We start from the raw sequence: 17,770 nt of genomic DNA on the forward strand, positions 1-17,770 counted from the left end.
GAAAAGTTAATACGGAAGCTTTATTTAAAGTCTTTTTCATATTTTCTAACAAAACAGGTAAAATCTGGGGGCTATACGTGTGTTCATGCAGATTGTAAATAAACTGCTGCGTCTCAAAGCGCCGATCAACACGAAGCCTCCCTTTGTCTTTATTCTTCCTTATGTCCAGTTCATTTGGCTCAGCAGAAAACAGTCACACGTTTGTGGACTTAAATTATTTGGAATGCTAATAACTGGGGGAAAAGAGAGAAAACCGTTTTCAGATTTATTTTCACAGTTATTAGAGGGAAAAAATCGAGTGTTGATATTTTCACTTTGGAATTTTAAATGTCACTGCAGGGGAAAAAACGATGAAATGTTGGAGAACATTAGAAACCAGGGAATAGAAGTTTAGACAACAATAGAAAATGATGCTGGTGGCAGGTAGTTTTGGACTACACGGTCTACAAATGAAACAGAAAATGCATCCAGTTTAATTTCTCTAGTAGGTGCTATTCCACAGGTTCATTACACAAAATGTATACAACAGGGGAAAAAAGGAAAGAAAATTTATTACTCAAGGCTATGAGAACAGTTCATTCTGTGTATTCATAAATAGTCAAATGTTCTCTTCCCCGCTTTCTCTCTCACTATAACATTTTATATATATATATATATATATATATATATATATATATATATATATATATATATATATATATATATATATATATATATATATGCCCTCTTACTAAGGTGTTTTGTACATCCGTGTGTTTACTTTAGGTAACTATAAATTTGCACTGTACACTGTGATTAACCTCATGGTTGAAATCTGGTGCAAATGAGTTCCATCCCAAAATAAGCACATAAATGTTTTTGCAAAAGGTATTTAACGAGTGTGTTTAGATGGGTAATGAGTGCCACATATCAGACTGGAGACCCAGGTCCTCACAGAAAGGAGAACATGAAGAGCAGCAAGGATTCTGAGTCTCCAGCCAAACGGGAAAGGTTTGGTGAATATCTCTACATGAGGCACTGAGTTATAGTAATCCACTTATTTCACCAAATGCAGATGCACACAGCAGGTCTGGACAAATAGTATGACAATAGTATTTGAACCAAACCAAAAGAGAATCTGCAGCCAGGTAGAGTCACGTTCTTGTTCAGTTGCCAGCAGCGGCCTCGGCCTCCTTGCTTCCTGCCTCCTTTTTGCTCTCGTCCTTGGTGCTGCGGTTGAGGCTTCCATTCAGAAAGCTGTCTGCGGTCTGACGCTGGAAGTGCTTCCTGGTGCCCACCAGAGACGGGTTGTTGACCAGGGTGTAGAGGAGCTGCCAGTGCCCCCGGGCCCTCTTGGCACTGGACACTTTGTGCTGTTTCTTCTCCTGCTGGACCAGCTGGATCCCTGAGGATGTTCAGACACAGTGATAGCACCCAAGGTATGTCATATACACACACACACACACACACACACGTGGCTACATAAAAAGATTACCCTTTTCATTTTAAACTGGAATGAGAAAAGCCTCTTTTGTAGGCCACCCAGGACTGTCTAGATACTACAGAAAGAGTAATAATAGAAAGCAATCATATTCTAATCCTCTAAGCATGGTGGGAGCATATTGGGCTTGCCATTAACACACTGAAAGCTTAAGCCCCTTGGGCTACATGAATATGTAACAGGCAATTAGCGTAGCTCATCTGTGTAATCAGCTACTCGAGAGTAATATCTGTAACACAATAGATTATTCCTGATAATGCATTGTTTTCTAGATAGAAACAAGCAACATCTCCACGGCACATGTGTAATTGGACTCAGCTGTGCCTCGATTCCACAACTACCCATGAGTCCTGATGCATTTTGCTGCTAATTTCTCACTATAATGTATGTTCTTGTGTCACCACATGGGTAGGCGGCCATCACTCACATCTTATTTGTGTCAATAGCATCACTGCAGATGGACAGCCAGCCTTAAAGCAGCCGTTTGGGTAATTTAATGTAAGTAAAAGATGCACGTTTTTTTCTATATTAGTAAGACAACATGTGTAATAGTTGTTCTATAGTGACTGCACTGTCTTTTGAAGGCTCAGAGTCATGACAGACTGATGATGACTGAGGCCAGCAGCAGGGCTGTAAATTATTCCACAGTGACACTCAATTTGTTCTTGGCATATTAAATCAGAAGTGCAAAGCTTTCATTTCTTCTGTGCGTGCATGGCAGTGTTATGATCTGATTATGTGTTGTGGTGACCTGCCATTAAATTCTAAGCAGCTCTGGAGAAATTAAAGATCTGACAGTGCCTTTAATGTAGATAATAAACTAGTGTTTATCTTTACAGATATTCTGGTGATGTTCCATATTTTTGTTATTGTCAAGTAAAGGCCACAAACAATAATAAACTAACTGAACTTAGAAGTAAGGCCGAGGTCATTACTCTGTGCTTAAGAGCTCCATTATTGTCTAAAAACTAATAAAAACACCCTGTAGCACTTCTTGTGAATAAATTCCACATATATATTCCTGCTGCTGTAACTCGTCGCCAATCATGTGCATTAATTGTGACTGAAAACAGACCCAACAAATGCACTGTTTGCTTAGAATCATTGTGCACTACTGAAGGACTGTGTGAATGAGTGTCTGTGATGTAGACCGAGTTTTGTGCCACAAACCCTCTTCAGCATCCCGTGACCTCTGTCCAGCTTTGCCGTCCTGGCCCACAGACTGCAGCAGCATCCCGCAGAAGGCCTTCATCACAGGGTGAGATTGGCTCACCTCAATCTTCAGATAATGAGCATAGCAGCGGTAGGCTACAGACAGACACAGGGAGGGGGGGATCACTCTGACTGGGCAAAAGCAATAAACACACAAGACTGCACCCCATGTTGGCTTTGAGGCAATCACGCATAATGGCTGTACAATCACACTTCTTTTTTGTAAACCACCTGCTTTTCCGGACAACAGATGTCTTAAATTTGAAGCCATTTCAGAGATCGGCGTGCAATTAGAGTCCCTGCACCTCACAGAATACAGATATCGTAGGAAATGCATTGAGCTGGCAGAGGGGTAAAGTGGATAGGGTGCAAATTTCTAGCCTCTAAGTGGGATCACAAAAAGTGCATTTTCTCATGGAAAATTGCTTCCCTTGAAGCCAACATGAAAAAAGAAGACAGTTTATTCAAATGTAAAAGGATGCTGTTAGCACTCATCAGCATGTTAACACTGTGTGTCTGAGACTAAAAGGAGGAAAAAAAGGGGAAATGTAAAATATAATTGAACTGCCTAGCAATGCTTTGCTGTTTTTTCTTCTGGTAAACACATAGTTGATGCAGAACATGTTTTTGTTGCTGAGACAGCCAAAGTACAAACTAGCCATCCATGACATTGGATCTGGCCTGATGTTGTAACATGTTCATGTATACCAGACCATGACAATATGGCTGCGTTGATCACCGTCAGTACACGGTGCAGAATACGTGGCTCACCAGGGTCAAACGCCTCCACATTGCGGTTCAGAAGACTGATATCAACACGTCCCATGTGGACAATGTTGAACAGGGCTGTGATGACCAGCCGCCACACTGCCAGTAGCACCCCGATCAGAACATTGACTGGAAACAGCAGGTATGTTAGCAGGAACAGATTACCCCTGTAAGAGAAGTTAGAGCGCATCAATCATACAAGACAGGGAGTAAAGCACAGTAAAGTAGTACAGGAAATACTGTAACTCACCTGTTGTCGAGGTCTCGTGTGCCTGCTGTTTTTTTGATGAAGCAAAACCTGGCGGTGATGTGTTGAATCAACACGGCCAGGAGAATCATCAGCCAGAAGGGCCTGAAGCAAAATCATCAATCAAGCATTTGGTTCATTGATACAAGAGAGACAGAAGCCACAAACAATGCTTAAAACAATAAATAATCAGAGCCAAATCCATGTCTGTACAACATAAATGAACCACGACGCTGACTGAAAACCACTCCATGCGCCAAATTTCAGACAAAGCAGAAGAACAAAGAAAACAGCCTAAAACCTGCATTTTTCATGACTGTGCTGTCACAGAAGGGAATTCTGGCTTGGCCAAACTGTGGGGTTATGACAGTGCTCACCACATGCTCCACAGCATCTGGAAGAGAAACAGATTCTGTCTGTGCAGCACAGGGATGATTATGAGGAAGACGGCGACCAGAAGGCAGAGGAAGAACACCATGGTCTGGATGATCATGCCTGCAGGGGGAAGATCAGAGCTTCAGGGCTTCTCCACTTAGAGGCTGTCCAGCATCCAACAGATCTACACTGCACACCCACCCACTCTCTTATATAATAGTGAAGGGAGGATTCATCAGAAACCCCAGTCAGTGGCTAGGAAGATCCATTTAGGTACAATTAAGCATCTGAACAGAAAACCTACTGGTAATATGGCAGGATATGTTGAAAGCTTGTACTGGTAAAGTCATGAATGTTTTATCCTTAGAGCATGTATGATATGATACACAGACATAGTCCTCTATTTAAGGGGAAAAGTATCCTGTATTCAGCACAAAACACACCATAGGATGCACAAAATGTGAGATATAGCTGCATTTTGGAGGAGGAAAAAAACACACAAAAAAATCAAGTAATAATTCTAATAATTCTGGCTTCACTAAGTTTTTCTCAGTGTGCATTTGTACCAATGAAGATGTGAGCTGCTGTGAAGCTGGTGTATCCCATCCAGCAGACCAACGCTGGCCTGGAAGCCCTGATGCTTCTCTGGCAGTTGTAAACATTATAGATATCTCCTCTGTACAGCCCCTTCAGATTTGACCTACAGAAAGAAAAACACAATCGAGACAATGCAGCGCTGTGCAATACATAAACCGATTCATTACTAAATGCACCAATTACATAGTAAATTGAAGAGGTAATTTAGTGCGGGATGCTGCCGAAATGCATTTCAATACTCAACTCGGAAAACCCATTTCTTTTAGTGCGACATAATCTATGATAATGGCACAGTATTTCATTTCTCATCCTAATAGCCATTTTCAATTGTAGCAGCAGTTAACACGGAGTGAGTGCTTCTCTGTCTGGATGATTAGTGCTCTATTATGTTATAATAAGCATGGCATGATAATGAAGGAACTAGAATGCAAAGCACAGTCACAATTCTGGGAAACTTTGCCAAGAAAAAGAAAAAAACGAGAAAGAGAGCTGCTACACTGTTTAGTTCTCAGACCTACCGATGCAGAACCATTGACCTCATGAGCATAGCCAGGTTGACCAAAGCAGACAGAGTCATAGCTGAGATGTAGCAAACTGCAGGGAAATGAGCATATGACATTCATGTTGTTTACCGTGGAGGGATGTTGTTCACTGACAGCTCACAGTACAGTTAGTATTATGAAATATGTGCAACAAGCACAAGAGAAAGAGTGCAATAATGTACCAGTAACTTGTGAAATATCACTAAATAGCTGCTCTGTTTTCACTCACCTTCTACACACCACATGTAATAAACCACTATTCGGACCACTTCATGTTTGTCTGGGGACAGCATGATCTTGAAACCAGCTAAAAGGTTTGCAATATCTTCATCGACTCCCATACGAGCAGTCTGGAGAGACGGTACCACTGCCGAGATCAGCAGGAGGCCCACCTGAAGAAAAGCAAGCCAGGAACTTTATTTATTACCAGAAAAAACGTACTACAGAAAAGCAATGAAACTGCTTTTACAGATTTTGAAATTAAAAATGTATTTGAAACATCCACTACTGACAATCAACTTATTATCGGTAAATACAGAATGTACACTGACAATAAAGTGGTACAATAGCATGAAACGTAATCTGATGATATTAAAAGCCTGACTGAAGTTAAAATAAGGACTGTCTCATTATAATAAAGGTTTAAGAGATACTGTAGTGCATTTAATTCTTCAACATGGAGATTACTAATAATCAACACTCAGTGGTGCCATATTACATTAAGTGCACAATTATTACTGCGTCCTTATGTATTATGTTTTAGTTTACATAATATACATGGATTCTAAAGTCTAACAGTAGATATGGCGGTTACCTGGTACAGGGTTATAAAAGACACCACACCAGAAATAGCCAACTTCAGTGGAAAGCGGAAAGCTGCTTGAAGAAAAACAGTAAAGTGTTAAAACACATCAGCTGAAGATAAAAAGAAGTTCATATCTAATCACTGCATAATATGTCAGACATAAATCCAAGATAACACAAGATTGGACTTGATTAGTCCAGAAGGAATTTTTTTGCCCAATATTGTTTAGAAAACAAAATTACACAACACAAGAAAGAGCAATAAAATATAAGCACAATAAATTACTGTCAATAAAAATCGTGATACTAAGATAAGAATAAGCATGTTTGTATTGCATACAGATGTGCATTTATGCAGGTATTGTACATAGCTGCCTTGTGTATGAATATAAAGCAACAAAACCCATTCATTATTTATGCCAGCACTTCCTGCTCTGTTACAGTCTGGCACTCTTTGGGTATTTGCCACAGCTTGCAGAAAGAACTTTACCTACAAGTTGTTGTTTACTGCTGCTGTTTACGTATGTAGTTATACAATTAACCTTTTTTGACTCCTTGTATATATATTATGGTTATTTGCTTTTGGAAGAATCCTACTTTCTGTATGGAAAATGTATATTTGGCCAATAAAGCTGAGTCAAATCCTGATAATAACACTTGAAGGTGTGACCAAGCATAAAAGAAGACAACACATTTACCGTCCTCTGGTGTATAAATGTACGACTTCACAGCATCAATTATTCTTTGAGGGAGTTTGGGTTTGTCTGCGCTCGACGAGCTGGGGTAAAAGATAAACACAGTTACAGTTAATCACTGCATTACACACCACACCAGAGTGGAATATTCTTACATTTTTGGCAAGCATCGTTAAATACATCAATTTGAAGAAAATATGTTGACTTAAAAAGAAGGTAAACTTTCTGTTCAAATGGAAAAGGAACAGCCTCTGTATGTTGCTTTTTTTTTTTGTAAGACCAAAACACTCTAAAAATAGGTTTGACTCTCTTAGTAAGGTGACTGTAGCCAGTCAGCTGAATTCTCTTTAATCAAGATCCAATGTCAAGGAGCCCTCAACCCATTTCCTCTGGATACAGTTTCTTGGAAATCCCTCTTGAACATTTGAGAGCTGCTATTTCTTGTTAACTTCCTCTCATTCAGTGCATTTCTTCTGTGCAGCAAGGCATTCATGTATTTTAACAAATGCAGCAAAACAAGTCACCAGATGATTTATTAGATCTAATACGACTATCTGCCACACTCTTGTGAATGGTGAACGTTGTCTCCACCACCCCATGTAACTGAACTATATTTATCTATCTTTAACAGTGACTGTATTCCAGACTCGGAAAATACACAACCATTGATTTGAGTCTGCACAGCCTCTTTCTGTAAGTTGTCTCAAATCTGAAAATTAAAACAGCTCGGGGCCACTAGCTCCAGCTGTGTTTAACCTCAGAATTACATAAAAATGAAATACGGCTCAAGTTGTTTGTAGTACTACACTACATTTTGGCAAAAGATGAGAAGAAAAACACAAAAGTGGAGATGTAGGCAACACAGCAAACCAATAGGCTTCTCACCTTATTTTGGTGGCCTTCTTCTTACTGAAAACTTTCTTCACATAATCTCTATAGTAGCTGCTGCTGAGATCCTGAAAAACAGCAAAAAATGCAGTGAACCAAATGATAGTAAGAGAAAGTACATACATAAAGAGCTAAGACTAAGCTAATATGATGTCAGGGGTCATAAATGCTTCTCATATTCCTAAATCCCTTTGGAAGTTTGTGCCATTAAGTAATACTTGAATCAAAAATCCATCCATCCATTATCTATACACTGTGTAATCCTCATTAGAGTCATGGGTGGCTGGAGTCTATCCCAGTTGACTTGGGGTGAAGGCAGGCGACACCCTGGACAGGTCACCAGTCTATCAGGCAAACAATCATGCAAACTCCATGCAGAAAGATCCTGGGAAGGCAGGGACGTGACACTGGGCATCTTCTATCTGCAAGGCGAAAATGCTAACCACCAAGCCACCGTGCAGCTTAAATTTAAAATGCATTTCATAATTCATAAGATATGAGAAAAGCCTCCGTACTCCTTACGATCAGGTTTATGGTGTCAGGTACGTTGCTGTGCAGGAAGCTGGGGGGTCAGGGGGTGACTGAAACTCCAGGTAATCGCCTCACCCAGCTTTGTCACACCCATACCAAGATTAGCATCAAATAAACACCGCATTGTGTCTCCGCGGTGAAAAAAACAAGGCAACCTTTTCATAATCTGATCAAGAGCATAACATAAACCAATTACGTCAAATCTACTTAAAATGATTAGGCCGCCGGTGTGCTGCGTCGGACTTCACATTTTCCTGCAGCCTAGACTGTACGAGCATGCTAAGTCCACTGATTAGCAGGCAGCTTATAAAAAGGTTTCTCATGTGCAAATATTCAGATTAAACGTGCGTCTTAGTTTTTAAAATAGTTCAGGCTTACAAAAAGGTACTATTAATCAACATGTACACTTGCATGACTGTGTTACGTAAGCAGCAGCAAAAGAGCTGTGCAGCCGTCCTGAAGCAGGCATGTCAGGAGAATTGCTGTCAGATCAAAACTTACCTCTGTGGCATTGTTCTTTTCAGTGCCCTTTAAGCCCTTGAATAGAAGCAGGGGATACTGGAAACTAAGGAATGCCAAGCAAGCGATCTGAGGCAGGCTGGAGAAAAGGGAGTAGTGTTTGTGTATCTGCAAAGGAATAAAAGAAGATGTAAATCACTGAGCGACTTGTCATGGGAGTTTTGTTTTAAAATGACACAAAAAGTAGACAAAAAATAGCTTTGTGTGTAGAGTCTGCATGTTGGCCAAATGGGACGTTCATCACAACACAAAGATCTGAGACCTTCATTGACTGTATATTTTGTTTTAGACAAAACGCAAATCTATTCTGAATATTTCTGCTTAGTTACTAACAAAATGCTGGGACTTAATAGTTTAAGTACTAAATATAATATCCTATAAAATGTATTTTTTTTTGTCTTTATGTGATTAACCTCCAAAGCCCGAAGCCTCACCACCATTAAAAAAATAGACAACCATTACACAACATTCAGTCTGGGTGTCTCTTTTACTGACACACACTAAACTGATTAACTGGGACAAAGCCTCTTGATTAAGACTAGCAGACAGTGGAACTAATTGTTTTGAGTCGTAGCCATTCATAGCACAGAAAACAACTTGGATGTGGCACAAAATCTGGGATTGGGTTCAAAAACCCCAACCGCGTATCTGTGGATCTGTCTTGAAAGCTTAATATTCACCTTTTCAAATCCCATCCCTTACATATGCCACAGACAGGCTTTGTTTGGTCGTCAAAGGGTTTCCAGAGCAGAACAAACTAGCTTTGTTTTTGAAATAATCCTTAATACTCTGACAGACACACAGCAGAGAAAGTGGCTGAATGGTAAAAATCCTGGAACTGATTCTGCACGTCTGTTCTCTCCAATAATCATTTGGGAATTGAAAGTGGTCTTTGCTTACCAGAGGTGTCTTTGGACAGTCAATTTTCTGCCACACCAGAACACCAAAGTGTGTCCATGACAGGAGGCTACCGAGTACATAGCCAACTTTATTATGTAAAGTGCCACATGCCAGGAGAGGGTAGTACAGTGCGGGGTAGTAGAAGACTCCCAGGATCACCCAGTTCTCTGCAAATACAACACAAGTCTGTGAAGACCCAGAGCATCAGAAGGAATATGCACTCATTTGTGATTTACTGAACCCTGAGATATGAGACCCGACAAATTACACGATTTAGTTTCACTCCACACTAACATTTCCTCAAAACTCTTGCTAAAACTCTATTTGATTAGGATCACACAGTGCTCAGCGTCTGCTGTATTTCCTCCTCCACTGTTCAGGGATTGTGTAAAGTAGCAGGAGGCCGACTCCTTACAGTCATTTCTTATGTAATTTCAGACTCAAAGCTTCTTGTAAAGCTTACCATCAAACTCCAAATAACAGATACATGGAAACAAAATAATCCAGTTATGTAATGCAGGTACAGTATTAAACAAACATAATGTTGATAGAGATACGTCGCTACAGTACTTTGCTTTTAAACACTTTTTTTTCTGTATTAAGCTCTGAGGCAAAAGCCAAACTTAATATAATTTATTGAAAACAAACTTTCAAAGTGGCTTCAGAAGTTTTACAGTGCGTAAAGAGTGACTCAGACAGGCTGATGTTAGTGCTGGAAGAACCAAGATGACCTCACGTTTGTTCTGGGAGTCTGTGGTGAAGGGGAGGGGATGTGGTGATATGATCAGGCCCCACAGTTTGCACAGGAGCACTCCAAATACAGCCACTGCCAGGCCCTTGTGCTGCGTATGGTCCAGGAAGTTGACCGGACTGTGAAATAGAGCAGCAAATATTTAGAGCTCACATGTAACCAGACTCAAATTATTGATCGAATGAGAAAGGATCAAACCTAAAATGGATCATATTTCTATTTTTCAGCAAATAAACTTACCAGATGTTACCAACTAAAATGACTACTAACCAAAAGTATATCAGACATTTGGAATTTTCCACTTTACAGGCTGCCCTCGGCTTCTATTCATGTCATTATAGCATGGAAATCAACTCTGTAACCTTCCTGTAACCTTGTTTGAAATAGAAAAATCTGTCAATTTTCAGTCTCTATTAATCCAGTCACTGAGCATGAAAGCTCTCATCAGCACATATCCAAAAACAAATTATTACACACAAGTTGAATGACCACAGTTTTATCCATTGGTCAATGAGCAGCTCAACTGAAGAAGATTTGGTTGTTCATTTGTGAGTTAATTCTATATCAGCCAGTCAAAAGATTAAAATAGTGCAGAAGATTTATTCCCTGCTGGTGCTTCCTTGTGCTTATGGGAAACTGTGAGGAGCTTCACTTCAGAATTAGCTACCCAAAGCCTTTATAAGCAAATAAAATGACAAACAACGTTCTGTCATAATCTTAAACATCCATGTATGCTGTTGGTTTATGATCTGACAACTGACCAATTGAACACAGTGGACTAAATTAAATATTCATTTCCAATCTGGTCAGCATTTACAATAAAAGGCATTTCCCATCTCAATAAAAATCTTGGCAGGTTTAACTTAATAGAATAATGAAATGAATGGAATCCAATAGCTGCCAGGCAGATAGAAAATCTGTGCCTTGCCTTTGAAAATGGAAACAGTAGTCTAAATAGTATGTAGTTTAATGTGTTATGTGGTTCTGTAGGAGCAGGCTATTCAATTAACCACACCTTTTATGCAACTGTAAGACGTTAAAATGAGGCTCACCTGAGTAAACCTGGGAGTCCTTTCTGTCTGTCGCCCACCTTCATGCGCCTCGCTAAGATCGCTAGGATCAGCATGACAACGAGCTAAAGGAGAAGACACCTCAGTTAGTGTGGTCTGTAGCGCACAGTGCAGCCATGGATTCCCCAGAGTTCAGGCCTCGAGTTCAGGCCTCACCCAGCTTCAGACTAAAAATGAGGGGAGTCTAAGCCACAAAAGGTCTCACGAGTGCTCCCTGTGGATGTGGTCTGAATGAACTGTCATCAGTCAGGATCACTGACCAGCGAGAGTTCAATGACCTGTCATGACCTGCGACACATTTAGGAAACACACGGCTGGGAGGAATGCCTTGCTTTATATTGTTTCAGTCTGGAGCAGCTACGACCATCTTTAAATGGGCAAGAGAAAGTAAAAAAGCAGCATCGTGTAAATAGTGCAGGAGAGATCCATGCACATGTCCAGGATTATGAGCAATCACTAGCGAAACAGTATCAGTATTGAGATTTACTTGTTTAAATGCTGATAAAATTGACCAAATTGTACTTAGGACTAAATTGCTAAATCTGTGCTGGATTATTATACATTAAGTTTGGATTTGTATTACTCAATTTGTGTGATTTGAGTGAAATGCTCAGACAAAGTTGCACCATTTTCTAAATCTGACATATTAAGTCAGCGCTCTCAAAAGCCCTCTGTGTTATAATATCAATCCTGTAATTGCTCCTCAGGCTCAGATCTACACCAGGATTATTTGTTCTTTGGCTCATGGCCCAACATTTCATCAAATTTCATTAAAACCTGTGCACAACTTTTTCAGATATTCTTCTATATAACGGAAACACAAAAGGGACAAGCGTGAAGGCTGACTTTATCGAGGAAGTGAGAACTATGATATCTCAATGCTGCACATCATTAGACACACTGTGAAATCATACACCTAAATGACAGTGAATGGCAGGACAGTGTAATGTGGCATCACATTAATCCAGCAGGAAGATGGACTTACAGATATCGCAGTGATGCATATGTGATAGAGCCTGTCGTCAGCAGTAGGGTCACATGGAGGGATTACTCTAAAAAAAAAAAAAAAAAAAGAGAGAGAAGAAAAAACATTTGCGCATGAGTAAAATAATCTGAGTCTTAAAACTTAATGCTCTGAGTCACTGAGCTGACCTTTAGTGTACCTCACTAAACTTTTCAAACGTCACTGTCAGGACCGTTTGTGGCTGGAAACTTTGTAGCTGAAATCCCGCAGCAGAGATTTGCATTTAAACGGATTGGTATCAGCGTGACACAGGAAAACAACAAATGCCTATGTTCACGTTTCTGTGCACGAAAAGAGCAGGAATGCTTGGTCATGGGGTAGTAATTACAACTCAGAGAAGGCCTCATGCATCAGCTCCAGGTTGGAAGACTCATTTATTATTGTCCTATATATACAGTATCGTCTGTGAGCGAAAAGATGGCAGCTTCCAGAATGAATGTTTTAATACCTCTTAGTTGTCCAAACAGTGTGCAAATTTGTAACTCGGCACTCTAAGAGAAGATCACTATTAATTCAAGGAAATGTCTAAATTCCCATTTGCAGAGGGAGAGCTGGCTGATGAGGATGTACAACGGGACATTTTAGTGTTTACAAACCAGTTAGTTAAAACTGGAACCGAGCTACAATAGTGGCCACAGAGAAGCCACAACTCACCAGAGTCAGATAGCTGATTAGCTAAACGTGGCGGCTTTTTCCATCATATTTCTGTCATATTGTTCATCTGAGACCCTTATTAAAGATCAATATTGCTCCATTAAGCACTCTGTATTAGTGGGAATGTGATGGAAAAGCAATTTAGAACATCCTTATAATAAACTAATAGGAAGTAGCTGCATTGTGGGACAGGAAGCAAAGAAAGATGCTTCAAGAGTGCTTTAATGTCCTGCACTTTCAGATTTTTTGGGTGAAAATGTGCAAAATAACATAATGCTGACAAACTTTTGGGGCTGATCGCACTAAAGTTTTGTTCGTACTTTCATTTTATATCCTAGGGAGTTCTACTGGCAAAACCAACCAGTTTCCAGAGCAAGTTGCACCCTGGAACATGAAAATGATATAGTTTCAACATGACAAATAATAGGAACTGAAACAAGACCACAGACTGACGCTGGCAGAGGAGAAGTCTGCCAAGTGTCACCTAATATCTCAATGAGAGTTGCATTTCACAGCAAAACTGTTCAGACTTAGAAAAGTTTTGAGAACTGCTAATAAATAATCTTAAATGGATGAACAGATTTTATAGTAGCGATTTCTAGATGTGCCGACAAAGTATACAAAACCAAACTGACATTTCAGACAAGATTTAAAGTGTAAAATCAATAAACTTAAGTCTTCAGAAAGATTGTAAGTATGTACTTACTCTGCTTCAATTTTGGTTGGCACAGGATCCAGGTCTGGGTACTCATAGTCCTGAAAAGCATCCTTATCCATTGTGCTTCCTCTTTTTAAACAGATCCCTCGTCTTAGAAAGGAGCTGGAGTACTTTCAGCCGAAGTCTCTGGCGACACACAGCTGCGATCCCCTTGTCTCGAGGGGAAAAGGTGTCTCCAAGTCCCACGTTGGACTCTGTTACTGCTGCAGAGGCGTCCTCGTCTCTCCGTGTTCGGTCTGCTCTCACTCACACTCTGCTACCCTCCCTCAGTCTGTATTCAGGTGCCCTGGTCCCTCTGTGGAGCTGAGAGTAATGTGACAGGTCCTGGCTGCAGCCTGCTGCCTCCACCCTGCAAAGGCCCTATTTCAGCTGAGGGTTGCCACCACACCAGGAGCCTGGGGAAGAGAGTGAGAGGGGGGCAGTGTGTGAAAGGAGGGAAAAATGTGGAGATCTGGGTAGCCAATCTTCAAGGCCACCTGCGGCTTACAGGGATTACATCTACTTTTGGAGTTTTGTTATTGGACCTGTGGCTGGGGGTGGTCAGGTGTGCAGAGTTATAAAACTCCAGCTTGGACTGTGTGGGCAGCTGGCAGCAATGAGCCTTTCCTATCGGCGATACGGGAGTTCCTCGTTGATAACAGGGAAATTTTCATGTTGTTCCCTTCAGTCATGGTTCAGTTACATTCGTGAAAGGTTACCCAAAATAAATCCAGGGAAATCACCATCGCAACATGGAGTCAAACAATGCACGATGGAAGTTTTCAATAAAACCAGTCAGACGGATCCTCACATCACCTCATAACTTTGCACCTTCAGCTTGATAAGGATCAAGGAAGAGTTCATTCAACTCAGTACTTTGTCTTGTGCAGATAAATTAAGATAACAGTGTCCTAGTACATATTCTTATGAAAATAAATTTCTAAACCAGATATCTTCATCTTTACTGGGCTACACAGGTATCATGTTATTGTGTTGGTTAAATATATTGCCCAAACAGCAAAGCAAGACACCCTGTAAACTACTGATAGAGATATAAAGATATTATGAGAAAAGAGAAAAAATCTATGTTTCCAACAGAGCACATGAAATGTGAATGAAACCGCTTACAAAAGATGCGGTCACACTGCTGATGTCTTTGTCAGCTTATTAGACATGAATCATACCTAACAATAAATGTGGGCTCAAAAATCTCTATTGCAAAAAAGTGTCTTTTGCATCATTGATGGAAAAGCAAATGTTGTTACAGACAGCTCCCACTCTCCTAACATTTGCTGGTTCCAGCATCCAGCCTCCCTGCTTTTACGACCATAGAAAAATAAAATAATAAAAAAAATAAAAATCTTTGGGCTGTTTGTCAGACAAGGCAAGATATCTGAAGATCTCACTGTGGTGGCCATTTTTACACCATCCAACCATTTTATGGCTAAATGCTTGATCAATTAATCCAAAAAACAAACATCAACACAGTATGTACCTGAAGTTAAAAAAAAATCCACATGGCTTGTTTATATGACTTATGTTTAGTAGGACAGCATGTCCTTGTTTATCTCATCACATCATGCTGGATCTTGGCCTCAGTGATACACTGACTCCTGGTTCACTGTTACATTTAAACCTTCTCACAGTCGTCTGCAACACCAGATTTACTGGAGTTTATTGTATCTACATCATAGATTTCACTATTTTTTATCTATTTTTGTTTGCTTTTGTTCTTACCACACTTTCTACAGTTCCCTTTAATTTTAAGTTCTCAGTAGTAAAATTATTTCTTAGGTGATAATTTGGCCAGTAGGTCTCTCCGATTTATTGAAGTCAATTAACAATCACAAGTAACCTCCTAAGGAAGAACAGCGTGAGCACGTGAGCGTCATAAAAACAGACTGAGGTCAAGGGTCATGGCAACGCCCTTGCACCAATTATTTTCTTTCTGCAACAAGTTGAACAACGCAACGCTGAATGCACTCACATTTTTATGTTTATGTACACCGTTTTATAGATAAAAAAGCTGCATGTTTCCTCTGCAGTATGTCTGCAGAGCTCTACTGCTGTATTCAGCTGCAGGTGGCTGAGACTAAGTCAGTTCTGCAACACTGCCTCCATGTCAGCGTGCTCTCATTATACCAAGATTATGGTCACACAACTTTAAAACGTCACCAAATTTCCCTTCATGCACTCTTGAGAAAACACAGTTTCTCAAGCATAGTAAGCCACCAAGTCAAATGTGCTCCCAAAGAAACCAGCAAATAAAGGGGTCACTGAACAAAGAATGCTTTGAACAGTTACATCACAGAGAGGCGGTTTGATTGAGCCAGACAGTTCACTTGTATCAGGTTTAGGAAGTCGGCTCAAAAGCCTTTTTGGTAGGAACTATGTTAAGCATGAGCCTTGTGAAAACAAACATAATTGAATTAGTGATTTAAGCCATTTTTAACAATGTAAACAGCATCATCATCAACAGAGACAAGCCATGCATTCACTGACTAATTAAACCTGAGGCTCAGTTAAGAGCAAATACCCCCAGAGCTTAAAAAAGATGTACTACAATCCTTCACTAGTCAAAACAAAGACACACTTATATATAAAAATTATTGTAAAAATGCTGTTTGTTTTCAGTGCTGACTCTACTTTTAATATTTCTGGGTTCATCCTGAATTTGAGTCCATCATGACCAAGAGTGCTGCTGAAAATGTCCATTTGAAGAAGATGGTGTTGACATCTCTTCATTATGAAATTACTGCCCATAATATTATCAGTCACGGACTCAAATTAATTAACTCAAACTGTTTCCATTTAAAACAACACAGAGCAACAAAGCAGCCAGATTATCCCACAGCTGAGCAGCCTGTCTGCTGTCTGTGGAGCTCAGCTGCAGGAATCACGCTGGATTCGGGTTTCAAAAAGACATCACGGACAAATTTCATGCCTTTGAAGTGGAGTTTGGTCCTCAGGACAAAGACACTTCCAGCCTCAGCAGGTAACTCAGTCACCTGAGCCTCTGTTGTTCCGCATATGCGCCGGACTCTCCAGTAACTTTTCCATGACGATTTAAATCTGCGTTTCGTTCTGGTGCGTTCATGATCATTGACACAGACGTGCGCCTCTCAGTGAAAACACAGACTGTAAAGGTTCGCAGCAGGTGGATGTTTATTGTGAGTGTATTTTTTTTTTTTTTTAATATCACCTGCGACAGTTTTATAAACTCCGCCATGTTGAGTACTTACCGACCATATGTGGGAGTGCAGCAGCGCCAGGTAGGCGTGGAGAGACTGACTACTGACCTCATCACACACTCATTTATACATTTTGGAATAAGGTGGACTTTGGGCATCATCTGACTGTATTCGGCTCCTAATATCCTCAAAACATCACACCAGACGAGCCCAGATTAGTCCTCTAAAACTCAATTCAAAATCAGGATCTTACCTTGTGTTAATCTTGTGCTGTCTGTCTGTCTATTTCTGAGTTTGAAGTGGTTCAAATGACCAAGCCTTCATGACTCTTCACCACACACCCACCTTAGAGATTTATTGCATAAACAGCAAAAACAATTTCAAGAGCAACTTTTCCTTTTTCTAGACCCTTGTGGTGGCGCTTAGGTGAGACTTTGAACTGTCTCTATCTTATTGTGATGAAAGCATCATAAAAGTGCTGCTGCATGCAAACTGCATGCTAAGCTGTTGTGAAACATATAGAAGTGACTGATTAGGTGAACAGCGTGGTCACGTTCAAGGTATATTTTGTAATATAAATTGTCCAGTGCAGTTTCAAGCAAATAAAGCCACTGTCGTGTGGGTGTGCCTCTTGGTTGCAACAAATATTTAAAGTTTTCATCCTAAGATGCTGTTTGTGTTTTAGCTGTGTCTTCATGTCATGTACACTCAATGACCTTTGTGGCAACCTACTGGGGTTTTTTGCTCTGTTGACATTTTAGGCCAAAGAGGGAATCATTCCTGTGTTAGTTGCATCAGCGAGTTCTGTAAAGCTGAGCAGAAATT

General features: G+C 40.3%; 1 protein-coding gene across 2 annotated transcripts; it reads right to left on the reverse strand.

Annotated features, from left to right (window-relative positions):
• Positions 1-694: 694 nt before the first annotated feature.
• On the reverse strand, positions 695-17,353 carry stra6 (signaling receptor and transporter of retinol STRA6). Of its 2 annotated transcripts, none has more exons than XM_035942810.2 (18): positions 17,199-17,353; positions 13,764-14,170; positions 12,365-12,431; positions 11,362-11,444; positions 10,295-10,428; positions 9,559-9,725; positions 8,641-8,766; positions 7,606-7,676; positions 6,724-6,803; positions 6,036-6,097; positions 5,451-5,613; positions 5,198-5,273; positions 4,649-4,782; positions 4,085-4,202; positions 3,711-3,812; positions 3,464-3,627; positions 2,651-2,788; positions 695-1,384 (listed from the first exon to the last, which is right to left on the reverse strand). In XM_035942810.2, exons 2-18 carry the CDS (start codon positions 13,832-13,834, stop codon positions 1,146-1,148), a joined length of 1,995 nt encoding a protein of 664 aa, XP_035798703.2. In that variant the 5' UTR covers positions 13,835-14,170; positions 17,199-17,353; the 3' UTR covers positions 695-1,145. The 2 variants fall into 2 exon arrangements, with proteins under 2 accessions (XP_035798703.2, XP_023153805.2); XM_023298037.3 differs by lacking the exon at positions 17,199-17,353 and adding an exon at positions 16,997-17,140.
• Positions 17,354-17,770: the final 417 nt, after the last annotated feature.

The sequence above is a fragment of the Amphiprion ocellaris genome, chromosome 3 (assembly GCF_022539595.1).
Source record: "Amphiprion ocellaris isolate individual 3 ecotype Okinawa chromosome 3, ASM2253959v1, whole genome shotgun sequence".
Taxonomy (NCBI): Eukaryota; Metazoa; Chordata; class Actinopteri; family Pomacentridae; genus Amphiprion; species Amphiprion ocellaris.

Coding starts and splice junctions, on each gene's coding strand:
- stra6 (XM_035942810.2), bottom strand. CDS start 13,834: ATGGATAAGGATGCTTTTCAGGACTATGAGTACCCAGACCTGGATCCT. Junction 9,726..10,294: donor CACAGACTCCCAGAACAAAC/GTGAGGTCATCT, acceptor TTGTATTTGCAG/AGAACTGGGTGATCCTGGGA. Junction 6,804..7,605: donor AAGAAGGCCACCAAAATAAG/GTGAGAAGCCTA, acceptor CTTTTACCCCAG/CTCGTCGAGCGCAGACAAAC.